At 37.9% G+C, this 19,180-nt stretch overlaps 1 protein-coding gene across 1 annotated transcript in view; it reads right to left on the bottom strand.

Moving 5' to 3' along the window:
* Window positions 1-19,180, bottom strand: part of EHHADH (enoyl-CoA hydratase and 3-hydroxyacyl CoA dehydrogenase) — a 46,885-nt gene that overhangs the window by 18,191 nt on the left and 9,514 nt on the right. Inside the window, exons 3-5 of the mRNA XM_007083606.3 lie at window positions 17,653-17,825; window positions 11,998-12,109; window positions 3,121-3,225 (exon numbers count right to left, since the gene is read on the bottom strand). Coding sequence (XP_007083668.2) covers window positions 3,121-3,225; window positions 11,998-12,109; window positions 17,653-17,825 — 390 coding nt within the window. The remainder of the gene's footprint in view (window positions 1-3,120; window positions 3,226-11,997; window positions 12,110-17,652; window positions 17,826-19,180) is intronic.

Below are 19,180 nucleotides of genomic sequence, written 5' to 3'. Positions count from 1 at the left end.
TCGATAGAAGATTGAGACTATATCATCCAGGTCTCCTGACTTCCTGTCCTGAGCTCATTTCTCTACAGAGAAATGCACCTCTTCCTGCATCTCCTCCACACTGGCCAGGCATCCATTTTTCCTCTGGGTAAATTTAATGACTCAGATATTAGGAAAAGATAAGCCTTTAAAAAAAAAATCAGAAGTCTTCGTTACCTACTACCCAGTGATAAAAATTCATTACCTATCACAACCAGTGATAAAAATTTCTTGGTTTATTTCCTCATGCAAATATGCACATGAAGACATAAACACACACATTTGTGCAATTTCCTACCTGGCTGTTTTCTATTTAGCATTACACATAAGCATTTTCCCAAGTTCTTCAAATTCCTTAAAAAATGGAAGTTTTAATGGCTGATTAGTTTGCTTCATTGAGATCTATCATCTTTTATGTAACTAATCCCCTAAAATTAAATTAGGTTTTTGAGTTGTTTCCAGTATTTTACGATGATAAACTTCAGTGGGTATCACTGTACACAAATCTTCGTATACTTCTGTGATTATTTCTTTATGATAACTTCTTAAGAATAGAAATACTAAGTCAAAAGATGTGAGCAAGTCTCAGTACCTAACTGCCAAACTGCCTTTAGGGGAGATGTATTACAAGCAGTACAATAAGAGCTTGTCTAAGCTCAATCTCACCATATTATTTTTCTTTTCCAATTTGCTTGGCAAAAATTAGTATCTTCCAGTTCACTAGTGAATTTTTCATTACCCATCAAGTTTAAAAAGCATTTAAGAACCAAATATATACTTACTATACAACTCAGTAGCATTATTCTTAGGTATTTACCCAAGAGAAAGGTAAATATGTCTACAAAGACTTGTGTAGGTCCAAAGTGAAAACAACCTAAATGTCCATCAACTAATAAATGGGATAAGCAATGTGCGGGACATCCATACTGTGGAATGAATGCTATTAGGTAATTAAAAAAAATGAAATATTATTACATGAAACAACCTGGATGAATACCAAAGACATTATGTTACGTGAAAGGGGTCAGACATGACAGACTACATGCTATATTGTGATTCCAACTTTATATGAAATTCTAAACAACAAAAACTATAGTAACAGAAAGTAGGTCACTGATTATCTGTGGCCAAGGGGCAGGGAAGAGAATCTACTGAAAAGAGGCATAAAAATACTTTTTTTTTTTAGGGTAATAGAACTATATACTGATTGTGATAGTAGTTACACAGCTACAAACAATTATAAAAATTCTTCAAACTCTATACTTGAAATGGGTAGATTTTAATGTGTGTAAAGTATACCTCAATGAAGCTGGAAAAAATAAACACAGAAGCAAAGATTACTTATGAAATATTTTGAGAGAAATTAAATTATTGTAATTTTTGCATATTTCCTTTACTTTTGGGGCTATATTCATACTCTATGTAGTTATAAATATAGAATATATGTAAATTTATATTTTGGACATTTTTATCCACAATGTTACATATTTCGGTATAGTTTTCATAATTATAATTTAAAATAGTTATACATAATTTCCCAAAGCCCCAAACCATTTCCCTGCTGTTAACAGGTGAATTGCTAAATTTTAAAGCAGATGATTCCTAAAAAAAGAAAGAATAAAGAAAAATAAAATAAAATAAAGCACGGTTCCTTCTCAATATTTGGACGCCACCAAGTGGAAAAACTGTGCAATGTTACTGAGATTGAAAAAACCATTTTATACATTTTATAAACAGTAATTTAATGCTTAGTTTTCTAATTTAAAATTTATTTTAAAAGTTAAATAAATTACAAAAATTAAAACAGAGCATTTTACAGTTTACTGTAAAAAGACCATGATCCTCATCTATCTCTTTTAGTTACTTAACTCTCAAATCTCAATCTAGGGAATTCAGTTAAGGACAAGAACTTCCTGTGGAAACCTAGTTCTTTACAACCTAAAGCCACAGGTGTAACTGTTAGACATGGGTCTATCATAAGCCTCAAGCCAAAAAATCACGAATGGATTTCCAAATGCAAATAGCCTTTGTTGTCAGCCGGGTGACTTCTAACGAAACTATAAGCTCTGCCAGGAGGCACAATGAAATCAGTGATGAAAAGTTGGTGAAGACTGGAAGGCAGAGAAAGACACCAGGAAACTCATTCCCTTTTGGGCAAAGACTTGCTGATTCTCTTTATGAGTCACCAGGATTTTCTCTCCACGGTCCTGGACTCTCCAGTTCAAGCTTTTCCTATTGCATTGAAACAGCAACTGGCTAGAGCCACAAAAAGAAAGATTATTTCAGGGAAGCGTTTGGTCCCTGCTGGGGTCAACAAAAGAATGGCTTTTTCAAAGGAATGCCTTTGAGTGACACTGAGCCATTGCCTACCACCAAGCAGAAAGATGAACATGCTGCTCTATCTGTGACCCAACACTGCTCCCAATTATTTTTTCTGGCACTCTTTAACCCTCTCCATCTTGCTGCTGCTCTCCATAAATTGAAAAGGAATAGTGCCACTCCAGAGAACTTTTAAAGGGATGCCATGAACCCACAAAATGAGAAACCAGTGACAGAAAGAAAATACAAGCTCACTGAGACAAAACTATGGTTTTATTGCGGTAAATTAGAGAGGCTTGTTTCTAGTTGCTGAAATGTTTGCTTGTTTTCATTTTAATTATTTCTTACAGAAAATTCATTATTTCAAAACAAAATCAAAAGGTACTAAACGGTAAACAATGAAAAGTCTTCTTCCAATGGCTTCCCTGGCTGACCAGCCCCATTCTCAGAGGCAACCATGAACCATTTCTTGTGAATCTTTACATAAATATCTTATATGTAGAAGAACAGTTACAATACACATTCTCTCCATATAGACATTCAGTCCCATCCCCCTTTCCTTTTTGCACAAATGGTGAATCACTGTTCAAAGTGACGCTTTTCACTTAAGAGTAGGTTAAATCATAGCATTCATACCAAATCAATACGTAGTTTGTCATTCATTTTAAAGTTGTATCATATTCTATCGCATGGATCTACCATAAGATATTTAAGGAATTCCTTATTAAAACGAAAGTTTAGCTTGCTCCCAAACTTGCGCTATTTTCATTATTATCTTCTTACCAGAAATTCTCTCGGCGAATTTGATTGCTTCTTCAACCGGGTCTGAGTTCACAATTTCATCTAGAATGCCCAGCTTGAGTGCTTCGTCTGCCAAAATGTGTCTTCCTAGAACAAAACAAAATAAAACAAACCCAGAGAACTGTGTGAGATTAAAGCAAAAGCATTACTTTCTCTGGTAAGGAAGGTTATCTTTCCTGGATACAAACATCTATTCCTAAATGAAATAAGTAAGTAGCACGGTAGAAAGTAGTAGACAGGTCACTGCAGAGGTAACCAGAAAACTTAATTCAAGCTTCAGCTCTACCTTCTACTCTTTGTGTGATGATGAAGAATTGTAGAGAGACCACACCTTCCTCCTAGGTAAATGGGAAAAATTATGCTTACCTTGGTAATTCTGAGTATCAACTGAGAATAATACATTTTCTTTATATTCTGTAAATCTCTATAGAAGCACTTTGTTAACTATAAGTCTCTATAAAAGTGATGATTGGTTTTTTGCTAATAATAATAGAGGTAGTAACAGTAGAGCAGTAGCAGTATCTATCTTACACCAACATACATACCAACACTGATTGCAAAAAACAAAAAACAAAAAAAAAACAAATAAACACAGTCCTAAAACAGAAATAGAGCTGGGAAACAGGGGGAAATTAATGATTAAGTTGACATTATGTAAGTTATCAAAATTACACAGGACAAATGGGTGGACTTCTGTCATTTTTTGCCAACCCAGCATCTCAACCCCACCCTAAGTTTGTGGAATTGCTATTGTGTGAGCTTTGGACCCTGCCTTTTATTGCAGAAGCTAAAAGGGAAGCAGAAGTGATCAGACAATTGTTCCTTCAGGTCCACGCAGTTAGGGTGTGGCCCATGACCCCAAGTTTGGTGAGAGGAGTGCTCCATAGAGGGTTTTTAGCCTGGGGTAATGACACTAAGCGGCAACTAGCGACATCTAGCGTCGGGTGGTGGCACTGGCAGCCTCCAAGTATAGAATGGCAGCTTTAGGGTGTTAAGAAATTTGATGAGGGGCGCCTAGGTGGCTCAGTCAGTTGAATGTCTGACTTCAGCTCAGGTCATGATCCCCCAGTTCGTGGGTTTGAGTCCCATGTTGGGCTTTGTGCTGACAACTCAGAGCCTGGAGCCTGCTTCAGATTCTGTCTCCCTCTCTCTCTGCCCCTTCCCCACTCATGCTCTGTCTCTGTCTCTGTCTCTCAAAAAGAAATAAACATTAAAAAAAATTAAAAAAAAAAAGTTTGATGAGCATCACTCCTGAGTTCTTCACCAGGTGTAAATATGTAAATTAATCTGAATATTCTGAAGTAGAGGGTTAAGGGATATAAGCATCCCTTATCACAGGGTCAAGAAGAAAGGAAACAATAACACCTGGCTTGCTTGCTTTCTTGCCAGTAACATCTTGCCTTGTGAAAGTGATCATCAGATCAGTCTTGGTGGCGATAATTCCACAGTCCTTGCTGCTCTTACAGTGTTAGTGGATGCCATCTTTGAGACAACCCCTCCATTCCTGGTTCTTAGTAGCGCTTCAGAGAGTTAGAAATAGGTTTTCTTGATTAGAGAGACAGTTCAATGATTTTTGGCAGGAGTCACTCTGCAAAAACATTATTTGGTTAGTTTTCTGGAAGTGCCTTTGAAAACAGGCTCCCAGATTTCCTCCTGGGGTGAGGAAGGCGGTGAAGAGTGGATGAGTGGCTGCAGGGGTCACATCTCCTGTGTAGAAGATCACTTGGGTGAGGGGTGAGTGCCCAGCCTGCAGCCTGCAGACAAAATGGAAAATGGAAACCTGAGTACTAAAAGGGTGTTTGGGGAAACTAGTAGGAAATGTCAGCTACCCAAAAGATGCACTGAAAATTCCTTCAGCTGTGATGGTCTCTTCTGGCCTGGATTTCACAAAAGTGCAGGTGTATCACTACTGTTCTTAGTCAGTGAGATTCTAGGTACTTTTATTGTCTCAAGGGCCTAAAGACGCAGCTCTGTATATACAACCCAAATCTTCAGGCTCAGATTTAAGCTTGCTTTTTCTCTTTCTACTTCAGTGTAGACAACAACCACTGTCCAATGGACTTTAATAAGACCCCTGACTAGAGCTACTATAAGGAGACCCAGGGTAACCAAAGTTCAGACTTCTCTTCTTCAAAGTGGGTAATCTCAATTTTTTCCAATGTTTTTCATGGCTTCTTTTCCAACCTTTAGAACATTTTTGCCTACATAGAATCCTTTCCAGATGTCATTTTAAAGTCCCCCTAAAATTGTACAGACAATGTAAAAAGATAGGTGTATGATTCTGTTAGTTTTCTTCTAACTCACTGTGACCTTTTCTATGCAAATCAAAATCCATCATATTCTTAGTTTTTACTTCTTCTCTTCATCAAGTTAAAAATAGTGATATTTCTATAAGCAGCAGTGCTTTGGAAAAGGCAATCCTAGTTCACTTCATTTCTTTTTGTCAAAGCAGCCAGATTTCTTCCTGATTTCCCCCAAGATACACTTGCCTTCCAGACTTAATGATAAAAACAGAGACACAAAATTCCTCAATATTCCCCCACATGCTTCAATTTTTGTAAACCTTAGGCTTTACAGACTCATTTCACACTATTATAATTTCCCCTATATTTTCTTCTGCTTTGCTTCCTTTCTATTTCATCTTTTGCAGAATGAACTGTTTTCTGTGCTTTGAATTTCTGTAGTCTGTTGGATAAGCATCATCTTAGGAATTTTACATTTAGATACTTAACATACTGTACATTTCTTAAAAGTGTACTTATCATAACATTGTAAATTAAAACAATTTCTACTTTAATTTATTAAAGACAAGAAGTTTAGTATACTTAGTTTTTCTAACTACCCTTTCATAAGATTTAGAACACCCCCCCCCCCATGATTTGAAAGAAAAAATAAGTCTTTTTTACACATATAGACTCATGTTATTTTCTAATTTGGACCACATATACACAGTTTTGTATTGTGGTTTCTGTGTCTAAGAAAAGAGATCTCAATTAGCAATTCTCAAACTTTTTAATCTTAGGATCCCTTTGCACTCTTAAAAATAATGGAGGACTCCAGGGGCACCTGAGTGGCTCAGTTGGTTGAGTGTCCGACTTCGGCTCAGGTCATGATCTCACAGCTTGTGAGTTTGAGCACCACGTCAGGCTCTGTGCTGATAGCTCAGAGCCTGGAGCCTGCTTCGGATTCTGTGTCTCCCCTCTCTCTGCCCCTCCCCCGCTCATGCTCTGTCTCTCTCTCTCTCTCAAGAATAAATAAACATTAAAAAAAAACAAACCTATAAATAAATAAATAAAAAATAATGGAGGACTCTAAAAAGCTTTTATGTGGATTATTTCTTTTTTTTTTAATTTTTAAAAATGTTTATTTAAACATAAAGTCACCCAGGTGCCCCTATGTAGATTATTTCTATCGGTATTTACTGTATTAGAAAGGAAAACTGGGGTGCCTGGGCGGCTCTGTTGGTTAAGTGTCCAGCTTCGGCTCAGGTCATGATCTCACGATTTGTGAGTTCGAGCCCCGCGACGGGCTCTGTGCTGACAGCTTGGAGCCTGGAGCCTGGATTCGGATTCTGTATCTCCCTCTCTGCCCCTCCCCTATTCATGCTCTGTCTTTCACTCTCTCAAAAATAAACACGAAAAAAAATTTTTTTAAGTTAAAACTGAGAACTTTAAAATGTTTATTGTATTACTTTAAAATAACAACGATAAATGTTAACATTGATGTTAACATGAATAAATTTTTATGCAAAATAACTATTTTCAAAATTTTAAAAGCTTAGTCAGAGAGTGTCATTAGTTTACATTTTTACAAATTTCTTTCAAATCTGGCTTAGTAGAAGACAGATGGATTCTCATTATCTGCTTCTTCATTCTATCTGTTCTGACATCATGTGGCATACAACAACCTCTGGAAAATTCTAGTATACATGTGTGAGAGAATGAGTGGAAAGGCAAATAATGTCCTATTGTTATGAAAGTAGCTCTGACTTTATGAACTGCCCCGAAGGATCTTAGGCATACCCAGGAGTCCCTGGACCAGTCACTATAAGAACTTCTGATTTAGATTATCATTTTAAAGACTGTATAGAATCCTAGAATAGAATTCACAGTCTTTAAAATGATGATAATAGGGGCGCCTGGGTGGCGCAGTCGGTTAAGCGTCCGACTTCAGCCAGGTCACGATCTCGCGGTCTGTGAGTTCGAGCCCCGCGTCAGGCTCTGGGCTGATGGCTCGGAGCCTGGAGCCTGCTTCCGATTCTGTGTCTCCCTCTCTCTCTGCCCCTCCCCCGTTCATGCTCTGTCTCTCTCTGTCCCAAAAATAAAAAAAAAATAAAAAAAAAAACGTTGAAAAAAAAATAAAATGATGATAATATATGACAAATGTATGACACATTCATGTACTAGGGTCGTGTATTATCTAATCTGATATATGTTATTGCTGCGTTGGAGCGTGGGTACTAGGATCGTATATGAATGTTCCATACATTTAGCATTTATTTGTGGCTGAGTGATTTTAGTTATTTTGAAAGTAATCTTTTGCTTTGTTTTATCCTTTGGAAGCTTGCAGGATCCATTTCCTGGAAGTTCAAAATCTTTACCAAAATACATCAGGGAATTGATATCTCCGCATCAGTTTTTCCAGGAAAATGGTGAGCCTGTTGAAACATGGTCTCTGATTCCATTTCATATCTGAAGAGTTTCTTCTATTTTTTCTTTTGGTTACTGCTTATCACATCTTTGCTTCATGCTTTGAGAGCTCTTATTATTCATAGCAGAGACTCTGATTATATACCTTCCATATCTGCTGCTTTCCTTTACATTTTATGTATCTTTTTGTTAAATTCTTCTGACTTCACCGAATTCCATAAATGTGCCTCTGTTTATCCTCCATGTTGCTGACTGAGTTGTCTGTTTGATCATATCTTCTTTTTATTGCTTCTAAAAGAAGTTATTTAGGCAAATGTTTTGCTTCCAGATAGTGTGTTCTTATTTAACAAATAATAGATGTTCTTTTCTAATTTAGAATATTTTCTAAAATTGTCATTTTCTTTAATCCGTTTCATATGAATGTTTCACTTTTTTTTTCAATATATGAAATTTATTGTCAAATTGGTTTCCATACAACACCCAGTGCTTGTTTCACTCTTTTAAAGTCACAGAATATCTTTATAGGTTTTGGGTTTAGTGTTAAGTTTTTTTTGTTTGTTTTAGTCACAGAATGATACTTGCTGATGTATATTATCACTGCCTGGGAGCCCCGGCTACTAAAATTCACCCTCAACCTCTTGCTCAAATATAGAGAAAACTCACCTGGACTTAACCCACCTGAAAGGCAGGTAGGATAAAGATGCCACTCACAACTTCTCCCCCACTATTGTAGATGGTAAGAGGCATCCCCTCAGCGTCTAGAGCCTGAATGTATCCTTGTCCTGGGAATGACCATAAAGAAATTCATGGGCTAGAGCAAAGCTCTGTGAGAACAGGGCAGGGATTTTGTGTGCTGTTCAGTGAACAAGGAGGACGAGCCATAAAAAATGAAGCAGAAGCAAGAGCAGGGAACTAGTTCTTGTCACTTGATCGGACAGAGAACATCAAGGAATGAATTGCAAGGTGCTCTAGCAAATCTTTTGTGGTTACTGCTAAAGATTCAGCTGTTTCCGGGTAGCATTTTCAGGCAACTGTGGAAAAGCAACGGCGGCTGCTATAATTGCTCCACTTTCCAGAATTACCTCTCTAATGGTTTTCAGATCAGAAAAGGTTAGCTACTTACTTATTAATTTCATTTAAATCTGTTTACTTATTAACTTCCTACGGGGGCAGTGCCTACAAAGCCGGTGTTTTTACAGCATTAACATCAGTAGGGGATCTTCAACTTTCAATAACAATTTTTTTAGCATAGTCGGTTAGGGGAAAAAAAAACAACCTTCCAAACCGAACAGCAACAGTCGTAATAGCATCATTATTAATAGCTACTGTATTAGTTTCTTATGCAAATTCCCACAAACAGAGCAGCTTAAAACAACATACATTTATTATCTTAGTTTAGGATATCAGAAGTCTAAAATAGGTCGGCAAAATTGTGTTCCCTCTGGAGGCTCTAAGGGAGAATCTGTTGCATCGTCTTTGCCCGCCTCTAGAGGCTGCCTGCGTTGCTCAGCTTGTGGCCACTTCCTCCATCTTCAGAGCCAGCTGGTAGCATCTTGTCTCCTCTCTAACCTCCTGCCCTCCTCTTCTAAGTACCCTTGTGATGAACTGGACCAACCTGGAAAATCCAAAGTAATCTACCATCTTAAGATCCTTAATTTAATCACACCTGCAAAGTCACTTTTGAATGTGAGGCATCATATTCACAAGTCCTGGGGATTAGGACACAGACAACTTTGGTGGGGTGGGAGGCATTATTCTGCCTACCACAGTTACCATTTATAAAATGTCTTCTATGTGTCAGGTACCGTACCAGAAGCATGTTATGTCATTTCATTATTCCTCAAGGCAACCATGTAGTTGTTTTCTGTTGAGAAAATGGAGTCTGAGAGGAGATCAGAAGACCTCTCTCCTAAACTCCAGGCCAGTCTGTCCAACTGTCTACTTGGCATCTCCACTTGGATGTCTAACAGACCTCTCAAACGTAACATGCCCCCAGCTAAGCGCTTGTGATTCCTCCCTACATCCTACTCTGCCAGTAGCAATCTCCATCTCAAAAATGGCACCATCTTTCCAGCTGCGCAGGTCATTAGAATCATCCTTCGCTCTGCTCTTCCTTGCACATTTCACTTTTTTGATAAATCACAAAATCCTGCTGGCTCTACCCTCATAATATATGCTGAATTTGACCATGATTCACCATTTACATTGTTACCGCTCAGGTCCCAGCTCTCATCATCTGTCCCTTGGATGACTGTAGCAGGCTTCTAATCAGCCTTCCTGTGTCTGCCTTACCTCTAATTAATGTATTTTCAACAGCCAGGGTGATCCTTTAAAAAACAAATGAGAGCATGTGACTCTGCTCAGAACACTCCAATGCCTTTCTACCTCATTGAGAAGAAAAGCCAAAGGTCTTTGTATACTCTTCAAAGCCTTACATGATGTGACTTCATCCCCTACCTCTCTTTCCCTTCCTCACTTCACTCCAGCTGTATCCACCTTCTCGCTTTTCTTTGAAACTTCCAACCTTTGCATTTGCTATTTATCCATGTGGAATGCATTTCTGCAGATATTGGCATAATAAGCCTCCTCATCTCTTTCAGGTCTTTACTCAGATGTCATTTAGTAGGAAAGCCTTTTTAATCCCTCCATCCCTAACATTTTATATTAAAATATTACCTACCCCTCCATCTCTAACATTTTATATTCCCACTTTGTTTTGTTTTCTCCTTAGCACTTATCTCCTTCTAACTTACTATGTCTATACATAGTAATATGTAACTTACATATATATCTAACTTACTATGTATGTATATACATATTATATACATATATATATACATATATATACATAATAGATAGGCATATGTGTGAGTATAAAGTTGAAGTAACTAGCCTCCAAAGTGGCTCCAGTGAGTTTCACCTCTTGGTGTTCAAGCCCCCTCCCATGTTGAATAGGGAAGACCTATATAAATAATTTCATATATGTATATGTATATATATATATATATATATATATATATATATATATATATATATTACATAATCAATCAGAAAAGATGGTGCATAACTCCAAAGCTAGGTCCTAAAAGATATCACAGCTATTGCCTTGCTCTCTCTTGGATCTCTCAGTCCAGAGGTAGTCAGCTTCCATATTGTGAAGACACTCAGGCAGCTTTAGGGAGAGGTCTATGTGGAGAAGAAATGCCAACAGTCAGCACCAACTAGCCATCCATGTGAGGAAGCTATCTTGGAAGTAGATCCTTCAGCCCCACTCAAGTTTTCAGACAACTACAGCTCTAATCAATGTCTTGATTACAACTTCATGAGAAACCCTGAGCTTAGAGTCCAACTAAGCTGGTCCCAAATTCCCGACCCACAGAAATATAGAGAGAAGAAACACTGTCAATCAAAACATGACTCTTTCTTCCAACCTTACTTCAACTGGAAATCTCTTTATAAGTCTTACAGGATTTGGTAAATCCAGGATCTCTAAATGTTTTCTATTGTTGCATTGTTCACTTTCCCTATGGAAAGAGAACTTTCATTTGTAGCTAATATCTTAATACTTGGGAAATGAAAAATTCAGTCATTTCCACACTATAACTTCAAACCTTTCCATGACAATTCTGGTTTTAATTCTCATGTACATTATAATTTCTAAATTGAGTCTGCATATAATGCACCCTATGTGAATACAAGTGTTTATGCATGGACACGTGAGCTATAATAAAATCTTACTTATAATTAGTGCTCTGTAAACACTTTCATTTAGAAGGCACATGGGGTGCCTGGGTGGCTCGGCTGGTTAAGCGACCAAGTTCAGCTCAGGTCATGATCTTGTGGTTTGTGGGTTTGAGCCCACAACAGGCTCTGTGCTGACAGCTCAGAGCCTGGAGCCTGCTTCAGATGCTGTGTCTCCCTCGCTCTCTGCCCCTCCCCCGCTCATGCTCTGTCTCTGTCTCTCAAAAATGAATAAACATTAAAGAAATTTTTTTTGGGAGGCACTTACATGTGATCTTCATGGTAATGTCTGAGAAGCTCTCAGGGAAAGTACTCCTTCCATTTTACAGATGAGAAAATTGATAGTCAAAGAAATTAAAGTATCCTCTTAAGATTACTTGAGTGGGTAATGGTCAATCCAGAATTTCTCTAAGTCTTAAACCAGTTCCTCGCATTGCTCTAGACAGCTGTTGTCAGGGTTTGTACTGACCTGAGGTAATTAAATCGAGTGCAGCAGGAACTCCAATGAGTCTGGGGAGAAGCTGGGTTCCTCTTGCACCAGGAAGGAGTCCTAGTCTGACTTCTGGGAAGCCAATTTGAGCCTATTAAAGTTTGAAGGCATAAAGGTCATTAGAATGAGACAGCATGTAGAGTAAAGGGGAGGATTCCTCTGGATTTCCCACACTTTCAAAAACACTGTTTCAGGAGTTTCTGCAGAGCAATGCACACACACTCTCTCTCTTAAAATAAATACATAACAAAAAGCGAGAGTGCCTGGGTGGCTCAGTTGGTTAAGCGTCCGACTCTTGATTTTGGCTCGGGTCCTGATCTCAAGGTTCCTGAGATCAAGCCCTGCATCTGGCTCTGCCCTGACAGTGTGGAGCCTGCTTGGGATTCTCTCTCTCCCTCTCTCTGCCCCTCCCCCTACTCTCAAAATAAATAAGACACTTTAAATAAATTAAAAAATGTTTAATGTTTATTCATTTTTGAGAAAAAGAGAGAGAGAAAGACAAAGCACTAGTGGGGGAGGGGCAGGCTCCAGGCTCTGAGCCATCAGCATAGAGCCTCAACCATTGAAATCATGGCCTGAGCAGAAGTCAGACGCTTAACTGACTGAGCCACCCAGGCACCCTGACACTTTAAATAAATTAAAAAAAAAAAAGTTTTTACAGGGCAAATTAGTGCACACTCTCTACTTAGGTTAACAACATAAACAGAGCTGTGCTGTCCCTAAGTCTTCATGTTGAAATACATCTCTCACTTCTTACATATTTTTTTCTCTGACTCCATTGTGATCTGTTTCAGCCAACAAAAGTTATATTGTCCAGAAACAGCTTTATGGAGCCCTAAAAGAGCCAGGAAGCCGAGAAATTAAAAGGAAAACTCACAGAATAGGAGAGAATATTTGCTAATCATGTATGTAGAATATTTAAAGAACTTTTTACAATTCAGTAATAAAAAGACAATCCAATTAAAAATGTGCAAAGGAGGGGCACCTGGGTGGCTTAGTTGGTTAAGCCTCCGACTTCAGCTCAGGTCATGATTTCACAGCTCGTGGGTTTGAGCCCTGCATTGGGCTCTGTGCTGACAGCTCAGAGCCTGGAGCCTGCTTCGGATTCTGGGTATCCCTCACTCTCTGCTCCTTCCCCACTCAATCTCTCTCAATCTCTCTCTCTCTCTCTCTCTCTCTCTCTCTCTCTCTCTCAAAAGTAAATAAAAAACATTTAAAAAATTGGCAAAGGATCTGAATAGACATTTCTCTAAAGAAGAGATACAAAATAGCCAATAAGCACATGAAGAGATGTTCAATATCATTAGCCCATCAGGAAAATGCAAATCAAAACCACAACAAGATACTATTTCACATCCAATAGGATGACTATAATAAACACACACACACACACACACACACACACAACACACACAATGTTACACAAATTTTCCTAGCATCACTGTTCGTAAAAGCCAAGAAAATAGAAACAATTCACATGTTCATCAACTGATGAATGGATAAAGAAAATGCGGTATATCCATACAAGGAAATATTATTTGGCCATAGAAAGGAATGAAGTACTGACAAGCTACAACATGGGTGAACGATGACAACATTATGCTAAGTGATAAAAGCCAGTCATAAAAGACAACATGTTGTATGATTCTGTGTATATGAAATGTCTAGAATAGGCAAACCCATAGAGACAGAGAGTAGATTAGTGGTTGCCTAGGACTGGGGGAGAGGGGAGATGGTGGGTTACTCCTAAAGGGTATGAATTTTCTTTTTGGTATAATAAATGTTCTAAAATCCACTGTGGTAAGGGTTACACAGCCCTGTGAATATGCTAATATACCATTCGGTTGTACACTTTATTTTTATTTTTTTAAGTAGGCTCCACGTCCAGCGTGAAGCCCAGTGCAGGGCTTGAACTCACAACCCCGAGATCAAGACCAATCAAGAGTCAGATAACCAACTGAGCCACCCAGGCAGCCCTCAATTGTACATTTTATTTTTAAATGTTTTTTTTATTTTTAAAAATGTTTATTTTTGAGAGAGAGACCGCAAAGGCAGGGGAGGGACAAAGAGAGATGGAGACACAGAATCAGAAATAGGCTCCAGGCTCTGAGCTGTCAGCACAGAGCCTACCATGGGGCTCAAACCCACCAACTGCGAGATCGTGACCTGAGCTGAAGTTGGATGCTCAACTGACTGAGTCACCCAGGCGCCCCTTAAATGGTTTTTTTTTGTTATTTATTTATTTATTTTTGAGAGAGAGGGAGCATGAGCAGGGGAGGGGCAGAGAGAGTGAGGGAGACAGAGAATCCAAAGCAGGCTCCGAGCTGTCAGTGCTGATCCTGATGCAGGGCTTGAACCCAGGAACAATGAGATCATGACCAGAGCCAAAGTCAGACACTTAACTGACTGAGCCAGCCAGGCACCCTCCATTGTACACTTTAAATGAATGTATTATATGGTTTTTGAGTTATATCTCAATAAAGCTCTTACAGAAAAAAAATTAGACAGCAACCTCAGTCCAGGCAAGAGAATGAGTTCAAACCCCTTACCACATGCCTCTCTTGGCTATTTAAAAGTGGCTAAAGTTCTGTTAGTTTTGTTACAGGTACAGGATGGGAGGAGGAGGGTGCTTAAATGCAGACTGTCATTTACCCACATTGTGATTCCAAGAGCTCCAGAATACCTGGAATATTTAAGAGTTTCTCACACAAGGCATTCCTAACAGTCAGTCAAGAATTTTTCCACCACTGTTCATCCCCATCCCCTGACTTATCATTGCTTATAACTTATATCTACACTCAGTGTGCAGAAGGCATGTTAAGAGGGACACAGAAAAAGGAGCACTTAGGATATATATCTTTATTCATAAACCCTTATAAAAATTAAAATGCTGGGGTGCCTGGGTGGCTCAGTTGACTGAGTGTCCAATTCTTGATTTCAGCTCATTTTATGATCTCAGGGTTCATGGGCTCTGTGCTGACAATGCAGAGCCTGCTTGGGATTTTCTCTTTCCCTCTCTCCCTGCCCTCCCCTGCTCTCTCTCTCAAAATAAATAAATAAACATTAAAAAAATTTAATGCTACAAGGAAATGTTAAATAAATTATGGTATACCTATAAGACAAAATAATACAGCCATTTAAAATGATATGTTTAAAGACTATTTACAATAAGATTAACAGCAGGTTTCTTGTCAGAAACCATGGAGACCAAAAGGCAGTAGGTTGACATATTCAAAGCACTAAAAGAAAAAACATGTCAAACAAAAATTCTACATCCAGCAAAACTAGCTTTTGAAAACGAAAACAAGGGGCACCTGGGTGGGTTAGTTGGTTAAACATCCAACTCTAGATTTTGGCTCAGGTCATGATCTCGTGGTTCATGGGTTCGAGGCCCATGTCAGGCTCCACACTCCCAATCCTGCTTGGGATTCTCTCTCTCCTTCTCTCTGCCCCTCCCCCATTCTCTCTCTCTCTCTCTCTCTCTTTCTCTCTCTCTCAAAGTAAATAAATAAACTTTAGAAAAATAAAAATGAAGGCAAATTAAAGCATTCTGAAGTAAAAACAAAAATTGGATTTGTTGCCAGCACATCTGCCCTACAAGAAATCCTTCACAGTGAAATGAAAGGACACTAGACAGGAACTCAAATCCATGTGAAGGAATAAAAAACAATGATAAAGGATCACTATTTAGGTAAATATAAAGGACAAATTAATATAAACTTTTCTGTATAACTCTTCTTTCCTATCTGATTTAAAAGACCCCTACATTAAGCAATAATAAAAAATCTATATGTTTTCACTCTTATGTGGATCCTGAGAAACTTAACAGAAGACCATGGGGGAGGGGGAGGGGGGGGAAGTTACAGAGAGGGAAGGAGGCAAACCGTAAGAGAATTTTAAAAACTGAGAATAAACTGAGGGGTTGAGGAGGGGGGAGGGAGGGAAAAGTGGGTGATGGGCATTGGGGAGGGCGCCTGTTGGGATGAGCACTAGGTGTTGTATGGAAACCAATTTGACAATAAATTTCATATTTAAAAAAAATGTGTTAATGGGCATACAAATGTGTAATGATACAATTTGTGACAATAACAGCATTAAAGTAGTGGGTAACGGAACCATATAGAAGCAAACTTTTTTGTATACTATTGAAATTAAGTTGTCATTAATCTGAACTAGATTGTTTTAAATTAAGACGTTAATTGTAATCACCAGGACTTTCTTACCACCAGTAAGAAAATAACTCAAAAATACATAGTAAGAGAAGGAACAAGAAAATGAAAAGGGTAATAGAAAATATCTATTTAATACAAATGAAAGCATTAACGGAATAATTCAGAAACAAAAAAGATATAAGACAAAGGAAAAAAATAGCAAAATGGCAGAAGTAAGTACTTCCTTATTAGTAATTGTGTTACATGTAAATAGATTAAACTCTCTAAAACAGATTGGCAGAATGCATAAACAAATAGGTTAAATATGATAAAATGTATGATAAAAAGTATAAAAATGGAGTACAAATGAAATACAATATAATTCCAAAGGTAGGTGTTTTTTTGTGTTTGTGTGTGTGTGTGTGTGTGTGTGTGTGTGTGTGTGTTTAGTTCATTTATTTTGAGAGAGAGCACGTGGGAGGGGCAGAGAGAAGGGAGAGAGAGGATCCAACACTAACAGCATGGAGCCCTACTTGGGGCTTGATCCCACAGATGGAACCATGAGATCATGACCTGAATGGAAACCAAGAGTCAGACACTTAACCAACTGAGCCAACAAGGTGTCCCTGTAGGTGTTTTTTTTTTAAAGACAGCAAAGAAAAATAAATTTTAAAAAAGCTATAAGAAAAATGTATTACATAGGAAGAAGACCAAAAGAAAATAAAATAGAATATTAATAGTGGTTATTTCTGAACTGTGAGTTTATGGGGATTTTAGTTTACATCTTTATACTTTCCTGTATTTTTTAGTCTATCACAATGATCAACATTATCTTTATCATTAGAAAAATATGTTACTTACAAAATGTTACCATTCTGAGACTGGTATCACAGACCTCATCTACATACTTAATAGTCCAAATTAAATCTATTTCCAGAAACAAATGGATTTACAATTTTGTGCTATTTTCAAATAGGAAATTGTCTTCTAAGGTACTAATAATGACAAGGGACCACAAAACCAAAACCTTTGAGGAAATAAAAATTTAAATAAGTATGCATACTCAGGGATGAGAGTCAAAATATTTTATACCTCATGCTGCATAAGCATGGCTCAGCGGAACATGACATGGGTCATACTACTGGAGCAGAGTCGTGGGGGCCCTGTACCGACCCAGTAGTTCCCCTTTGGTTTGTGTTTTATGGGGAGACCCAAGGGCTAGGGCTAGGGAAGCAAAGGGACAGTCATGGGGCTCAGGGTAACAGCTATTTACTCATGGAATGGACATTTTTCAACATGTCAATAACTACTACCACTGTGCTGATGCATAGCAGCTGAAAAACCAGTGCTAAAAATACATAAGAGTTGTCAACCAGGAAGCTAGCCTTTCAAAATGATCACCACTGAGGCTTATACAACATTTAGACATCGCCTTAAAGAAAAGCCCCCCACACCGAGCCCCATATGGAGCTTTAGCGGTTACCTCTGCATGGGCAATCCTATAGTGAGAGCCCAGGGCCAGCTCTAGTCCCCCTCCTAAAGCCATGCCTTGAATAGCTGCCACCACGGGCTTCTCATTTCTCTGTATTTCATCTACTACGTGTCCCAGTACAATGGCGGGCTTTCTAGGAGCAGTGAAGCCGTGGATATCAGCACCTAAGGACACAGACAAGGAAAAGGAGAGGTGGAGAGACTTGGACTTTGTTATAGACAATAAGGTATCAGATAACTCTCAAGGAATTTCAGACCTTTTTGGGACCACAAAACATTTAATTCTTTGGCTGGACACACAGTGAAGGAAAAATAACCTGGAAAATGTAGAACATTACAAGAGAAAATCCTCAAACCTTGATCAGGAATCCTGTAATCTAAAATCTGTCTTCCATATGATAGGTAGTAACTCTACCTGTAAAAAATTAAAAGCCTCAGAGAAGGGGGAATAGAGATTCAGAAGTTGAACCAGCCCTCCCTCCCCTTCTTTTTTTTGTATAGTATTGCTCACCAACCTTATTATATGTTTGTTAAGAGCATAAATCATTACAACATAAAACCTCAGCATAAAACACATACATATTTGTGAGTTATATGTTTTATGTTTTTGTAATAGATTGTTTTTATGATCAATAAAAGCAACATTTATTTCTTTTCCTAATTATAAAAATAACACATGCATTATAGAAAATTTGAAAAATACACAAAACAATAAAGAACATAAGGATCACCCCAAAATCACCACACAGAGATAACAGTGTAATATTTTTGTGAATTCTTAATTGTTTCCCAATGCATATATGTAAATGGCTTTGTGACCTTCAGTAAGTTATGCAACTTTTTTATCATAACACCTATCTTCAGTGACTTAGGAGAGAATTAAATGAAAGTTTGCTATCATATATATTTAACATTATTGAAAGCATTCTATAACATCATTTTTCATATTTTCCTTTTTTCACATAACATTATACTGAACTCTTCCCCATAGAATTATCTGTTCTTTGAAAACATTAAGCTTGGCAAGAGTTAAAAAGTTAAAGTAATTCTTTCATATCAACCTATTTAACTTTTCATTTCTACCTGTACCTTACCCAGCATCAATCCAAGATTATGATTTTTTTGCTCACCGATCCATCATACTCACACTCGCATCTAGTGTTATTAGTTATTATTTCTATTCCTTTTTGGCTCAAGAAAAACCAGATATCTCAGGCCTATCAATCCTGTAAGTTTAGATTTAAATGATTTTTCATGTCATAATAGCAATTAGTGCGTATTGGATAAATACTTTACATCAGGCACCGTGCTAAGTAGTTTCATATACTCTCTTATTTGATTTTCTTAATATGTAGGTTAAGTAGTATAACAATCTCCATTTCACAGGTCAGGAAGCTAAGGCTCTGAGATGTTAAGTGACTAGTTCAAACATATGACCAGTTAATTACTGGTAGAATAAGGATTTGAACTCAGTTTAACTACAGAGCCCACATTCTTAAACGTTATTACTACATTTTTCT

This window comes from Panthera tigris, chromosome C2 (assembly GCF_018350195.1).
Source record: "Panthera tigris isolate Pti1 chromosome C2, P.tigris_Pti1_mat1.1, whole genome shotgun sequence".
In the NCBI taxonomy this organism is placed as follows: domain Eukaryota; kingdom Metazoa; phylum Chordata; class Mammalia; order Carnivora; family Felidae; genus Panthera; species Panthera tigris.
This window is presented reverse-complemented; position numbering and strand designations above follow the sequence as displayed.